The 14,854-nt window shown below is 41.2% G+C and overlaps 1 protein-coding gene across 4 annotated transcripts in view; it reads left to right on the forward strand.

Moving 5' to 3' along the window:
• KIT (KIT proto-oncogene, receptor tyrosine kinase) overlaps positions 1-14,854 on the forward strand; it is an 83,654-nt gene that overhangs the window by 56,578 nt on the left and 12,222 nt on the right. For 2 of the 4 annotated variants that reach the window (XM_072775083.1, XM_072775085.1), the window contains exons 8-13: positions 10,081-10,195; positions 11,937-12,130; positions 13,331-13,437; positions 13,531-13,657; positions 13,943-14,047; positions 14,134-14,244. In XM_072775083.1, coding sequence (XP_072631184.1) covers positions 10,081-10,195; positions 11,937-12,130; positions 13,331-13,437; positions 13,531-13,657; positions 13,943-14,047; positions 14,134-14,244 — 759 coding nt within the window. The remainder of the gene's footprint in view (positions 1-10,080; positions 10,196-11,936; positions 12,131-13,330; positions 13,438-13,530; positions 13,658-13,942; positions 14,048-14,133; positions 14,245-14,854) is intronic. The other 2 variants (XM_072775086.1, XM_072775087.1) reach the window with 1 other exon arrangement.

Here is a 14,854-nt window from a genome sequence, read left to right on the forward strand (position 1 = left end):
GGGATCGAGTCCCACATTGGGCTCCCCATAGGGAGCCTGCTTCTCCCTCTGCTTGTGTCTCTGCCTCTCTCTCTGTGTGTCTCTCATGAATAAATAAAATCTTTTAAAAAATTGAATTAAAAAAAAAAGAAATCAGGTTCTTAGTTCCAAAAAGAAGTGTGAGGGGCACCTGGGTGGCTCAGTTGGTTAAGCATCTGCTTTTGGCTCAGATCATCATCTTGGGGTCCTGGGATCCAGCTCCGCGTCGGGCTCTCCGCTCAGTGACCAATCTGCTCCTCCCTCTCCCTCTTCATCTCCCTCTGTGGTCTCTCTCTCTCTCTCTCAAATAAATACATAAAATCTTTTTTTTTTTTTTAAGTTTGAGATCTTTGGTGAAATTGGCCATTTGTTTCCTTTGCAGATCAAAATTGGGAGGAAAGAGTTCTAAAATCTATAGAGCTACCCAAACATGCTTTCTTGTTTTCTTTTTTTAAAAAATATATTTAGCTACAATGACATAATATACATGATAAAAGTGCTTTCCTAATAGGACCTACTCTTTCTAAAATTCTTAGAGGTATTAGAAAAACCGACACCACCAAGGTTCTATATGTAGCCTATGATACTTGGTTAGAAACCTATGGTCTCTTTGTTTGCAATAAATGTCACACAATTGAGGTTTTTACCAGATCCAGGACAAATAAAAGGCCAAATGCACATTTAACTCTAAGTGATCCACTGTCTCTTTTCCCTCCCCACCCAATATTTCTTGATTAAATCTCAAACGTTGCAGTGGACTTAAATGTTAGTAATGTACATATTTAATGAGTTTATTTTGACATATAATTTCAAATGCCCCATGTGAATCCTGAAGTAACCTACATGATGGTGGAAAGTATGATTAATATGATAAAACAATTGTTTTTTCACAACTGTGGAATGATTTTTTTTTCCTGTGGAATGATTTTAAGAAGATCTAATAAACTTATAATTTTATCAATTGTACCCCAATAAAGCTGGGAAAAATAAGATTTTAAAGTGTATACATGATTTTGATATATGTAAACATTTGAAAAGACCCCCCCCACACACACACACACATCAAGTTAATTAACACATCAGTTTACGTGTTTATGTTTACCCTTCTTGTTTTTGATTTTCCGGGGTTTTGGGGGGGCGGGGTGCTTGTTTTGTGTTTTGGTGAGAACATTTAAGCTCTACTTTCTTAGCAAATTTCGATTATGTAATACAGAGTTATCAACTATAGTCACCATGTAATTCATTAGATGCTTAGACCTTGCTCGTCTTACACCTGTTTGTATTCCTTTAATGCCTCTCCCCATTCCTCCCATCCCTTAGGCTTTGACAACCACTTTTCTACTCTTTTTCAATGAACTTGATTTTTTTTTTAAAGACTCCCTTTAAGTGATACCATGCAGTATTTGTCTTTCTCTATCTGGCTTATTACATGGAACATAATGCCCTCTAGGTTTATCCAACCTAATTTGTTGTCGCAAATGGCAGGATTTCCTTTTTTTTCAGGCTGAACAATAATCCAGTGTCTGTGTGTATCACATTTTCTTTTATCCGCTCATCCATCGAAGGAAATTTAGGTTGTTTCCATACCTTGGCTAGTGTAAGTAATACCGCAGTGACCATGGGAGTACAGATCTCTCTTCAAGGTAATAGTTTTGTTTCATTAGGATATGTATCAAGAAGTGGGACTTGCTGGATCATATGGTAGTTGTGTTTTTAATTTCTTTGGGGGAACCTCCATGCTCTTTTCCACAGTGGCACCAGTTTGCATTCCCACCAACAGTGCATGAGGGTTCCCTTTTCTCTGTGCCTTTGTCAATGTTTGTTATTTCTTATCTTTTTGGTAATACACGTGCTAACGGTGTGGGTGATCACCTCATTTTGCTTTTTTTGATTCACCCATAGTCTTAAAATGCCTCTTGAACACATTATCGGGTAACCTTTCCAAGATCAGCTTTGTGAATCTAAAATTTGGGGGAAATGGTATCAAGGGGCCATAAGTAGATCTCTGGCCAGTCTTAAAGGTCTGCCCTTTAATGACAAACCTCGCCAGGTGAGTCAGAGTATTGTGGTACTGGGGGGCTCAGGGGGTGGTCACAGGAAGGGAGGGAGGACAAGCATATAGAGAGAACTCAGGGGCTTGCCCTTCACCATCGGGCTTATGTGGAACACAGGTCCTGTTAAGCTAGACCGGCTATCCAAAATGACTGCAGAAGTACACCAAATTAACTTTCAAAGTCACCGACTCTACTTCATTTACGGCAGTGTTAACAGTGGGTTGAAACGATTTAAGGAAATGCTAAATAATGCATTATTTCTAAATCACCGTATCATGTAATTAACATCCTGTCTGGTATGAGCAATTATTTATAGATCATACCGCGTGCCCGTATCAGTCAAAGTAATAAATCATCCGGAGTGAGGTCTCTTGATGAGGAGTAAGTTTCTCTTTGACCACGTTTGCAAAATCTGGGCTGCCTTTTATGTAGTTTTGGTCATAGTTCAATCTGTCCTCCTAGGGAGAAGCCACTCTGAAGGGGAGCACCCCGCAGACAAAGTGGCACATTTGCCAAAGGTGAGGGCAGATGTGTCAAGTCAGCCACGTAAATAGATGGCTTAGACCCCCTGGCCAGACAGCCCTCTGAGTCACCCACCTGGCTGGAAGTCCTCAGGGACCTTCACCCAGGGTTAAATGGTAATGTGGGCTGGCCTTCAAGGATTGCTCAGTTTAGGGGCTTTGGGTCTGTGTCTTTCATGATCCCTGTGAGATGAGAACAGAGTTACTAGAACTTTGCCTTTTTGGGAGGAAGAAGTGTTTTCTACCATCTGTCTCCCTTTTTTAGGGCTGATAGGACCTTTCAAACATTTGGGTGTCCAAACCATTCTTGCATTAGAGGCTAAACGTTTTAATAAGGCTTATGACTAACACACTTGACCATTGAGTTTTGCTTAAGAGGTTTTGCTTTTTAGTGTTTTTTCCCCCTATTAGGTGGATTCTATTAAATCTACTCTAAAATTATTGGAATTCTTTTTTTTTTTGAGAGAGAGAGAGAGAGCACATGAGCAGTGGGGAGAGGCAGAGGGAGAGAGAGAGAGAGAGAGGGAGAGAGAGAGAGAGATAATGCCCCAAATAGGCTCCACACCCAGCCCAGTGTGGAGCCCCACCCGGGGCCTGATCCCACGACCCCAAGATCATGACCAGAGACGAAATCAAGAGTCGGACACTCAACCGACTGAGCCGCCCAAGTGCCCCCAAATGACTGGAATTCTTAAACATTAAATAAAACCAGTGCTGAATAGAACTCCTTTCTGATTGATTTACTTGCTTTTGAAAATTTGCTGTAAGGCTATCACAGTAACCAGAAATGTAGCTTGGTTAGTGCAAACATATGTATACATAAAACAGTTTTAAATTAAAACAGTTTTTTCTTATTGTAAAAATGTCACGCAAAGGATAGGAAAAGCTGGAAAATGTAAATAAGCAAAAACAAGAAGCACATTTTAATTGTGCCTCTTAAAGTTGGTTTACATTTTATACTGTTGCTTAATATATCCCTTATTGTATATGTTCTTTGTGAACATTTTTTGTTAACTTTTTTTTTTTTAACAAAACTGAGGTCCTAATGCTTCATGAGCTTGTGTTTTGATGCTGAATAATGAATGCATTGCGTACACCTTTCCATGACATGAGATACCTGTCTGCAACCTCATTTTGGTATCCTGTTGCATGGATAGTGCATCATTTTTTTTTTAACCCACATCTGGTGCAGTTTTGAGACATTGTATAGTATGGGATGGGTCACAAATGATTGACTGGGGTTTTAAAGAAACCCATCAAATGCTTATTTAAGGTTTATAATTATCTTGTTTAATCTCAAATGAGTGACCTAGCTTAAGTGCCTGGCAGTAAATAAGGTTATCATCTGTCATTATCTTTCATGCTCGCCCATGTCTTAAACATATGTCACAGAAGATTTCACTCTCCTGGCTTTTGGGGCAGTTCTAAATTAAGGAATAATTTTCAGGTCTTCTTAGTATGGTTGCTAGTCTATGTAAAAGTAGTCTCTTGTCTTTTTATATTAATCTTTTTATAGGTAGTGCATGTTCATTTGTGATACCTGACAGCATCTGAGCTCTATTTTTCAGATTCTGTTACTGAATTTGAAATGAGTTCTTGTTGTTAAATGCTTTGGAGTTATGAGTGTTGTTTTGATGTGACACTTTAATATCTCCTTCTCATAATGAAGATCTCTGTGTCTGCAAGAATTGCTATAGACGTTTGAGTTGAAAGAAAAAAGGGATATCACTGCAACCTACTTTTAAAGTCTACTTTGATTCTCTTATATTCTGAAAAAATTTAGGAAATGTATTAGTATTCTTTTTCCTTCGTGTATCATGAGAAAGTTGGTCGGGTGGGGTGTATTGCTAATTTGGAGGATCTAGTTAAAGGCCGAAACTGAGAACAGGAAACCCGTCTAGATCATTGGGCCCTTTGTTGGTGTGGTCTGGCCATCATTTAGTGCTTATGGTAGAAAAGCAGGAGAAACAGTTTTAAGTTATACGACTGTCAGTGTCTGCTAGGAATGGACCCTGAATTGGGGCATAATTTTCTAAAGACGGTGTGAGTACTCTTCCCTCGTGTTAGTGGAACTTCGACTCTGTGGAAGTTCCCTTGCTATCTGAGCCCATATATGTTTTTACATCAGATTAGCTCCCTTCATTTATACGTGGATCCAGGCTCATCTATAATTTAGTGTAAATTTAAATTAACCCGAGAATAGGTGCATGATTTTTCCATGGGTTTTATGGCAATAACCCTTGCCTTCCACTTTTGAATTATGTTGGAAATGAATTCACTGCTTTTACTGAATAGAGAAATAGCATTTATATCACATGCCTGTCCTCCACGTGTGTGTCTACATCTGCTCTCTGCGTGTCTGGGTCACATGGCAGTGGTGCCCTGTAAATCGAGCATCGTGATTCTGGCTGGGCAAGGCTTTGTGCAGTTAGTTGTATCACTTTTTTAAATTTTTTTAACTTAATCTCAGGACTAGGAGATCTTTACTGACTGTTTAGAACAGATGTTGGCAAACTGTAGTCCTAGGGCCGGAGTCAGCCTGCAGCCTCTTTTCAAAGGGCCCATAAACTAAGATTTTTGGTCGAATGGTTGAAAAAAATCAGAAGATTTTGTGAGACGTGAAGATAAAATTCAAATGTCAGTGTCCATAAGTAAAGTTTATTGGAACACAGCTGTGCACATGGCTTTGCATGTCTGGCTACATTTGAGGTACAGTGGCACAGTTGAGTATTTGCAAGAGAGACCCTAAGGCCCACACAGCCGAAGTTGTTTACCACCTCAGTCTTTACCATAAAAGTTAGCTTACTCCTAGTTTAGAATGTCACTGCGTTAGGAGGGTGATTTTTTTTTTTAATAGTAAAAACTCTGTTAAAGACAGCTGGATACAGGCAACTATAATTGAAGTTTTGTTTGATTTGTTAAACAAACTTCTATCAAAGTGCCCATATGCCAGTTTCTAACAATCTTTTTTTTTTTTAAAGAGAAGGGGAGAGAGGGAAGGGGAAGGGCAGAGGGGGAGAGAGAGAGAGAGAGAGAGAGAGAGAGAGAGAGAGAATCTTAAGTAGGCTCTTTGCCCAGCATGGAGCCTGAATCCATTCAGCGGAGCTAAATCTCAGGACATCTATTCCAGTTTTATTTATTTATTTATTTTTTTAAGTATAGCCTTATATAAGTGAAAGTTAATCTGAAATTTTTTATAGTCCTGTTTTAGCAGACTTAAGTTCCTTTATCATAGCAGTGTTATGGCAGGAATGTGGATTTGACCCAGGCCCAAATAGGGCCAAATTGCTGGAAAGCATTGCTGTGTGGCCATTAAAACTACAGCAGACCCACAATCAATCGTAAAAACAAAATGCATCCTTATGATCCCTCTTCATTTAGTCTTTTATTGCTTGTGGAGGCTTCAGTCTATGTTCTTTGCTGGTTATAGAGTGTGGGCAAATGTGGTTTATTAGCAGGAACTGGTCGAGGTGCTCAGGGGCAAGAGGGGAGCTCAACTCAGAAATGCTTCCCCATCAATGACTCGTGCATCTCCTCCCACCCCACCCCAGCTCTTATTATCTGTGCTGTGTCTTAAAAATTTGTTTTGTTCTTGCCTCCCGTCTGGACCTGATGGTGGTGAGAAGGAGTATTTTTTCAAGATCACATATCTTTGGGGTAAATCAGCAAATGGTTAGGATTTTTTTAATTGCACGAGCCATAAATTCTGAGTAGAGTCGTAAGCACTCTGAAATCAGCCTACAAGTTGATCAGTGTTGTTGCAGACGCTGGAATGACCCAGGCCCTCAACGCTTTGAAAGGAGAAAAGGCTATTTTCTTAATCTCCGCAGGAAATACATAACTCATGCACCTCTTAGGCTTATCCAAACCTCCAACTTGGGAGGAATTAGGGAATGTGTCATTTGGTATACTGCTGATTGCCGAATATCTCAGAAACCACAGCTCAGATTTAACCTGGAGAATTGCAGTTATGTGTCTTTAAAAGCAAAATGCATATTTAATGCCTTACACAGTGCATTGAGGCACTTACAAAATGCAGATGAGCCCAGATTTTCATTTTTAGGAATCAGATTTATACCTAGCTCATTCTTTATGCATTAAACATTTTCGTAGTGCAACTTGCCATGTAGAGCTGAAACTGTACTCGTGTAATTTAGCCTTTTCAAAATGAGGTCTGTCATCACCAATGTTAGGGACACGACTGGGATTAGGGCGAGGCGCCTGGGGTGTAGAATTTAAGGAAGAGCTCACTCGAGGTGCCAGCCCTGTATCTGCAAGACCTTGAGGAGGGTGAGTGCCTTCTTAAATTCCACATCTGATGTGCTTCTCTTGCCTCACCCTCATCCTACCCCCAGTCAGGGTCTTTTTTTGTAGGTCCACTAAAAAGGTGCATTGCTGGGTCAGATCCTTGGCTTACTGAATCTCTGGGATGGGGGTAGGGGGCAGAAATGTCTATTTTTTTTAGTCTTTATTTTCTTAGTACTTCCAACACACATTAATGTTTAGAGACCTTCTGGGCTTGGTTGGCCAGGCTAAGGACCAACAGGACAAAGCTGCTCTGCTAGCCTCGGGTTACAACTGGCCTGAGACGGTAGCTTAAAAATCTGCCCAATTAACCAGCACACGGGAACAAGTAGGCCAGCCGGACTGCACCACTTGCCAGCCCTGGCCGTTGTGTAACTGCCACCAGGTGTCACGCTGGAAGGCTTGGATCTTGAGCACTTATAGCCAGAGCTGAATGTAATTGATTATGTAATTTTGAGCTGTTCCAATTTTTTTAATTAAAAAATGTTTTATTGGTTCATTATTAGCTACACGTTCACCGTAAAAAAAAAAAGAGAGAGAAAATAAGTCAAAAGAAAAAAGTAGAAACTATCCATAATCCTTTTACCCAGAGGTAACCATCATTAACATCTTAAGGTACCCTTTCAGCCTTTTTTTTTCCCTATTGAATTAATATTTAATTCCACTCTAAGAAATCTAATCATCTGGATTAGGAAGGATGGGTGACAAAAGGAATGTCGATAGGAGGGAATCCATCTTAAGACCTCGATTCCAGTCTAAGTCCTATCCTGTTACCTTTGCCATCTCTGTGTAGACCTCCCCTCTCACCTATAATCTCTGTGTTAAAGAAGAATTCACCTGACCAGGTAGATGTGTGGATAGCTTCTTGTAAGAGTGGGAATAGAGCCCCTAACACAGCAAAGTCAACATCGGGCTCTTGTCCCAGGTCCCTTCTTATGATTCTAATCGAATTCCTTGGACTCCGAGGAACTTGGTTTTTTAGAGGGGACTTAGTGGTTCAAACAGCTCTTCCTTTGTGTGTCTGCCACAGGTCAGACTCTGCTCCGAGTTGGAGGTGCAATCAGGGAGATGTGGTTCTGCCCTTGAGAATGTAGAGTCTGATGGAGGAGGCAGCCCAGGAGGTTGTGTAAGAGTGTCAGGTGCTCTCGCATGCTGCGGGAAGAGGGAGGAGAGACCAACCAACTTGGCTTTGGAGAGTTGAGGATGGCTTGGAACAGGAGATGACACTTGAATGGAGTCCAGAGAGACCTGCCTTATGGCGCCTGCCGTCTTCAGCAAATAGCATTCTCCTAAAGTTCCACTGTTTTTTTGTGTTCTGTCCTACTTTTCAGCACAATCACACAGTTGCCCATGATAATTAAATGAGACTTGCCAGATGGATACTTTCGCAAGACGATGGCTCGTCTTCTTGCTCTATTTGTGAAAGCTGGCATTGGATCCAAACTCTCAAGGATGCCCCTACCTTGAGATCGCTTTGGAGTGCCACTCTTTTGTGTGTATTTGCCAAATGGCCTGCCCATGCATCGGGCCAGGCTGAGTGACAGGTGGGTGTGCCATGCATGTGGACACTGATCCCCGCCAAGCCGTTTTGCCTGCAAGGAGGTGAGGTGCTGAGAGGTGGTTCTACAGTGGTCCCTTCCCTTGAAGAAATACGCTCCTGAGCTTCCGATCTGTCGGTCCCTATCTTCTCACCATGTACAATTTTCCTATCAGTTGCAACCTAATCAAGGTCAGATTCCCAACGCGTGGGGTTAAAACACTCATTATCACACTATCTGAAGATTTTTAGATCACTGAAGAGAATATTCCTGGTGGCAAACACAGTTGAGGGGTAGCAAACTTGATTAACCAGAGAGGGTAGGTATTCCGAAATAGGAAATGATAGCTGAATCATTAATAAATTAATGGTTAATAAAACTGTCTCGTGTCTGCGAAACATTCTTCCTCCTTTGGGTGCTCCATCTCATTTAATTGTCCCAGCATCGTTATGAAATGGGGACTGTTGTTATTCCCACATGACACACGAGGAGGCTTGATGGAGGGACAGATTATTGGTAAACGTGGGAGCCAGCGGCAGGACACCCTTCACGCCCCCCCCCCCACACACACAGTGGGGTGCATCCCATTCTGTGTCTGATGTCATACTGAGGATTCAGGGTGAGCGCATCCCCGCCCCTGCCATCAGATCCTTACAGGTCGGCTTACTCATTTTCCAAGGCTTAGACCCCTTCACTTATATTTCCAGTAGAACAACTGAATATAATAAGTTCATTTTCCTTTCACTTTAGAAAATAATCTCAAGAATTTGCAGTGCTTTTAGGCACCCTTGATTGAATGAATATCAGTTGATTATTGTCGTTCCCCAGAAACGTCAAATTAGAGCATGCCTGCTGATACAACCTACTTTTTCAGTGATTATATACAGGTTTAGATAGACATGTGAATAAAACTCTTGGGCTGGTTTCCTCTTAAAATTTTCTGTCCATATTTTGCATTTGAAATACAAATTTGGAGTTTAAAAGCCCATATTGTATTTTACTCTTATGTTTTGGCTTCTCCGTAAATAGGGTGATTCAGTTCTTTTATTTCCACCCACTCCCTTCTGCCCCCACCCCTAAAAAGGAGGACATTCTTGGAGGGGGGGAAGTGGGTGGGTGGGTGGGGGGGCTTCTCATTTCCTAGAACTCCTCTTAATTTTATCCATCCCAGTCTGTGCCATAACTTGAAATTCTCTATGACAGGTTCAGTAATTTGAAAGTCTGATGGCAAGAATCTTAAACACAATTTCCACCTTCACAACAGTTTGGAATCCTAAAGTTTGGATTAGAAGCAGTCTTGAAAATTCTGCCCCCCTACCCCCCAACTGGAAGCAGAAACCCGGCCAGGGGTCCTGTGAACCCCACCTCCGTTCACTCAACCCCAAACAGGGAGTTCTCACCTGCAGTGTGGACAGTCCACAATGGGGCCAGGCAGCTCTAAACGGGGGAAACCCTTTCCTGGTCTGACCCTCGCTTCTGCCTCCCTGTGCCTTTCACTCACTGGTTCCGATGCTCCCCTTTGAATATGTTCCCTCAGGGTCCTCTTCAAACTCAAGAAGGTTCTAAGGATTTGGAAACCGTGGCGGGGAGCCTTGGTGAGGTGTTCCAGCAGTCTGACCTATGGCCATTTCTCTTTTCCTACAGCAAAACCAGAAATCCTGACTCATGAAAGTCTCACAAATGGCATGCTCCAGTGTGTGGTTGCAGGATTCCCAGAGCCCGCAGTAGATTGGTATTTCTGTCCAGGAGCTGAGCAGAGGTGAGAGGATTATTTTGGCTACTACTTAATGTGCACGAGGGAAGGACAGCAGGGTAGTTGAACTTCAGATAGGTTTTCAGATTCTTTTTTTTAAAGCTTTGTTTGATTATCCTTTTTCTCCCTATCCATGTGGCTTTTTAAGGGGGGCATAATTGCTATATTTTTCGTGGTAGACATTAATTTTGTTTGCTGAGAAATGATTACTGAGTGACTTACTTCTCTGTTTTGGTGGTTATCTTTTGGATTTATCATGCAATTTCTAGCCTGCAGGTAGATAAAGCAATTTTCCAGGACAGAGTAATTAGATTTCCATTCTGTACACAGGAGGCAATGTGTGTGGGAGATGTGGCTGTAGTTTTCATGAAAAAAAAATTGCCTCAGAAGTTAATTGCCAAGTTACCAAAAAGTAATGATCGTGCAGTTACAACATACATATGGCATTTGTAAGCTGCGTGTTTTTAAAAGGTTTTTTTTTTCTCCTTGATTAGGTGCCCGGCCCCTGAGCAGAGCACATCTGGCAGGGTGCTTCCTCTCCCTTCCAATCTGCACTTAAGCCTTAAATTGTCCTTTCACATTACCTGAAGATGAAAATGGGGTCACCATGGCTGTTTTTATCCATCAAATGCTATTTTGCGCTCGGGCTTTAAAAGCCCAGTGTAACATCACAATTGAATAGTCAGGATAATAATAGAAATTTTATTTCTCACAGAATAGTCCTTTTTATCACAACACGTTGGAAGAGGTTACATAGGATTGTTGTTTTCAGCGGCGTTTTAGTGGAATGTTTTCTTCGGGGAACAGTAAGAAGGACCCGAGGCCCCTGGAAAAGCCCCTACAGTTTGCAGGAAGTAACCCCAGCAGTTACTGTTCTCCATACAGCAAATATTTATGGGGCGTCAATTGTATGCCAGACCCTGGTCTAGTGAGCCAAACACACCTCGGAGTCCCAGCTTTGTGAGTTTATATCTAATGGGTAGAGAGAGGTGAGCAAAAGATGAAATAAACAGTTAAGTGCTAATGAGAAAAATAAAGCAAGGTATAAGGGAATAGAAAAATATTAGGTATATGGGGGACGTAATTTAAAATGGGGGTCCAGCCCCTGATGGATGGGCTTTGCTACCTCGAGTACAAGCCAGTGGTCTGGCCTCTGTCTCCCTCTAAAACCTGGATCAGGATCTCAGCTGCTGGGATTTGGGGGGCTGACCTGTCTTCATCCTTGTAGACTTGAACTCTCTCCTCCTCTAAGCTCTTTTTTCAACCCTCACGCATGTACCCTTTCACACTTACTTTATAAAGATCTACTGTGTGCCAGCTACTACCTTTCTTCCATTCATTTCTAACCCTTTCTGTAACTCTCCAAAGTGGGTATTACCATCCCGACCTTCTAGCTGTAGAAACGGAGTCCTGGAGGGTTTTAAGTAGCTTGTCAACAAAACAGGTATTTGAATCCGGATTCAAACTCCTGTCTCACTCCCTATTTCTTCCTTTCCGCCCTGCTTCTCTTGCTCACGGTGCCAGGGGAGTGCTCATGCATCCTCACACCCTTGGTTGAAAAAGGACATTTTTTTTTAATTTTTATTTATTTATTTATTTATTTTTATTTATTTATTTATTTTGAAAAAGGACATTTCTGATTATGACCTACTCTCTTAGTTTTAAACGTATGCCAATTCCAATGTGATTGATTGATTGATTGATTTTCCTAGAGTAAATCCAGGCTGTTATTTTCTCTTCCCTCTAGATGTTCTGTCCCTATTGGGCCAATGGATGTGCAGATGCAAAACTCGTCTCTGTCACCGTCTGGAAAACTAGTGGTTCAGAGTTCCATCGATTATAGTGCCTTCAAGCACAATGGCACAGTCGAGTGTAGGGCTTACAACAATGTAGGCAGGAGTTCTGCCTTTTTTAACTTTGCATTTAAAGGTAACAGCAAAGGTATATTTCTTTTTAATCCAATTTAAGGGGATGTTTAGGCTCTGCCTGCCATATCAATCATGATTTTAAGTCCATTCCATCAATGGCCATGTCATTTCTGGTAATTTCCACATTGTACCATGCTGTCATCAAACTCACTAAGTTTCATCCTGTACTAGTCTGTTAATAACATGTACGCAGTGATTTTAACCACATACATATATATTTGCATGTGTATATGCACGTATGTATGTACGCATGCGTGTGTGTGTGTGTGTGTGTGTGTATGTAGTGAATTGCGTATTTCCAGTCATTCCTACTGAAAAGGGGCGGGGAAAGAAAATAGGGAATTATATTTGCCTCACAGCCAGATATAACCAGAATTAGGGCAGTTAAAAATTTTAAATTGAGTTTAAAATTTTAGTCCTTGAAAATCGTGTATTTGAACACATTGCCGGATGCTATACAAGAAAGTTAACATTGCCTTTTATGAAGTTATGTCAGTGAGCCATTTCTTTCGTGTCTGTCAGATTTGATTCATGAGGGACTACCTCTGAACATTAAGTGAAATGATCCTTGTGGATACATTGATGAATTGGTATGAAGTTAGAAGACAAAGAAGCTGGGCATCTACATTCCCAGGGCTTAGTTTTGTTTTCTTGAGTTGGCAAAGATGTGTGCCAATAAGTGGTATACTTCCAGTTTTTGAGTAATGAGGGGGAGAATCTTACATTGTTCTTCATCACAGGTTTTTTTTTTCCCCCTCAGGCAATGAAAAGAACACTTTAAAGATATTTTCTTGGTTGTAAAAGAAATTCTTATCAGTGTAGAAAATTTGGAAAATACAGGAAAGCGTAAGGAAGAAAATATAACTATCCGTAAAGGAAACTTCTTAAAGTTGTCCAAGGCAGGAATTTAGTTGAAATACAAAGTTCATTTATAATGTTGCTTTTTATTGACAAAACAGCCATAAAATTATTTGTGGGCTACAGAAATCTCAACTTCCACAGTAGTCTGGTTTGAAGTTGTTCCTTCATGAGATCCCTTTGAATAACCAGAGGAAGGTAGTATTAGCAAGGCAAGGAGTTTATGAGATGCCCTTGGCTTTGAATCCTGCCGTGGTCTGTAAGGCGGGGGATGGGTGAGTTTGGGGTCAGGTGGTTGTCATGAAGCTCCACCCCTGCTAATACGTTGTAATTCCACATTCCCCTTTCATTTTAGAACAAATCCATCCCCACACCCTGTTCACACCTTTGCTGATTGGCTTTGTGATCGCAGCTGGAATGATGTGCATTATCGTGATGATTCTTACCTACAAGTATCTACAGGTAATCATTCATTTGTTCTCTACCCTAAGTGCTATAATGATCGAAATGTTATTCATTAAAAGATGATCTGTCTCTCTTTTCTCCCCCCACCAGAAACCCATGTATGAAGTACAGTGGAAGGTTGTTGAGGAGATCAATGGAAACAATTATGTTTACATAGACCCAACACAGCTTCCTTACGATCACAAATGGGAGTTTCCCAGAAACAGGCTGAGCTTTGGTCAGTATGAAACAGGGGCTTTCCATGTAACCTTTTTGTGTACGTGTAACAATGACTTTAGGGAACCCCATTAGCTTCCTTTGTTCTGTTCCAACTGAGACAATAAGTATTTTCTGTGAAGTTTCATCACTTTTGATAGATTCCGCATAAAGCACCTTATAGAGAAATGTCCTTAGCTGGATTTGTCCTTAATTCCTTAACAATTCCTTGATTGTTGACTTTGAAATTACCCAGATGCTCCTTTGGTCCTACCACCACCCCTTACTCTTTTCTTCCTTTCTGCAGGGAAAACTTTGGGTGCTGGTGCCTTCGGGAAAGTGGTTGAAGCCACTGCATATGGCCTGATTAAGTCGGATGCGGCCATGACTGTTGCCGTTAAGATGCTCAAACGTAAGTTTCTGCAGGTGGCTGCATGCCCTCAACATTGGCTTGCCAAATTTGCTTCTTGCTAAAATGAAATTTTTTTCTGATTTTAGCAAGTGCCCATTTAACCGAACGAGAAGCCCTAATGTCTGAGCTCAAAGTCTTGAGTTACCTCGGTAATCATATGAATATTGTGAATCTTCTTGGAGCGTGCACCGTTGGAGGTAGGGCCATGACCAAATTAACTTTCATTATCTTTCAAATTATCTGAAGAGGGGAGATTTTAATACCATTGCGACAGTGCTTGGTTATATCTTATTGCAGGATTTTACCCGGGTTGTTACCTCTTGTAGATGTTTCACACCCCTGCCCCAAAAGCCATTCTTAAGAATGTATATTTGAGTTTTATCATCATGGGGACATACCCTAGTTACTGTCATGGGCGTTGCATCAGTATCAACCTCTTGAGTATCTTGAGAACCTCTCATCTCCTCCAGAAAACTTTTCTTTTATCTTTCAAGCTATTTTACTGGAGCCTATCTAGTCACTAAAGGGTTACTATCCATAATTAAAGATAGACTTTGAAGCCTGCAAGTTCTCCAGTACACACCAAATGAGACAAACACTTCACCTCGGCAAAAAAAAAAGTAAATTTCCAGTTGGAAGCAATTCTGAGGTAGAGCCTTCCATCAAGGATTTCTGCGATGTTTCCAGAAAACCTTTTGGTCTAAAAGGACAGAGATGTGTAAAATGAGCCATTCCTCAAGATGTACTGAGGTTCACGGTCAAGTTGACAGCTTAGCTAACTTCTTAAAACAGCCCCTATAAATGTTG

This window comes from Canis lupus, chromosome 14, assembly GCF_048164855.1.
Source record: "Canis lupus baileyi chromosome 14, mCanLup2.hap1, whole genome shotgun sequence".
NCBI classification, from domain to species: domain Eukaryota; kingdom Metazoa; phylum Chordata; class Mammalia; order Carnivora; family Canidae; genus Canis; species Canis lupus.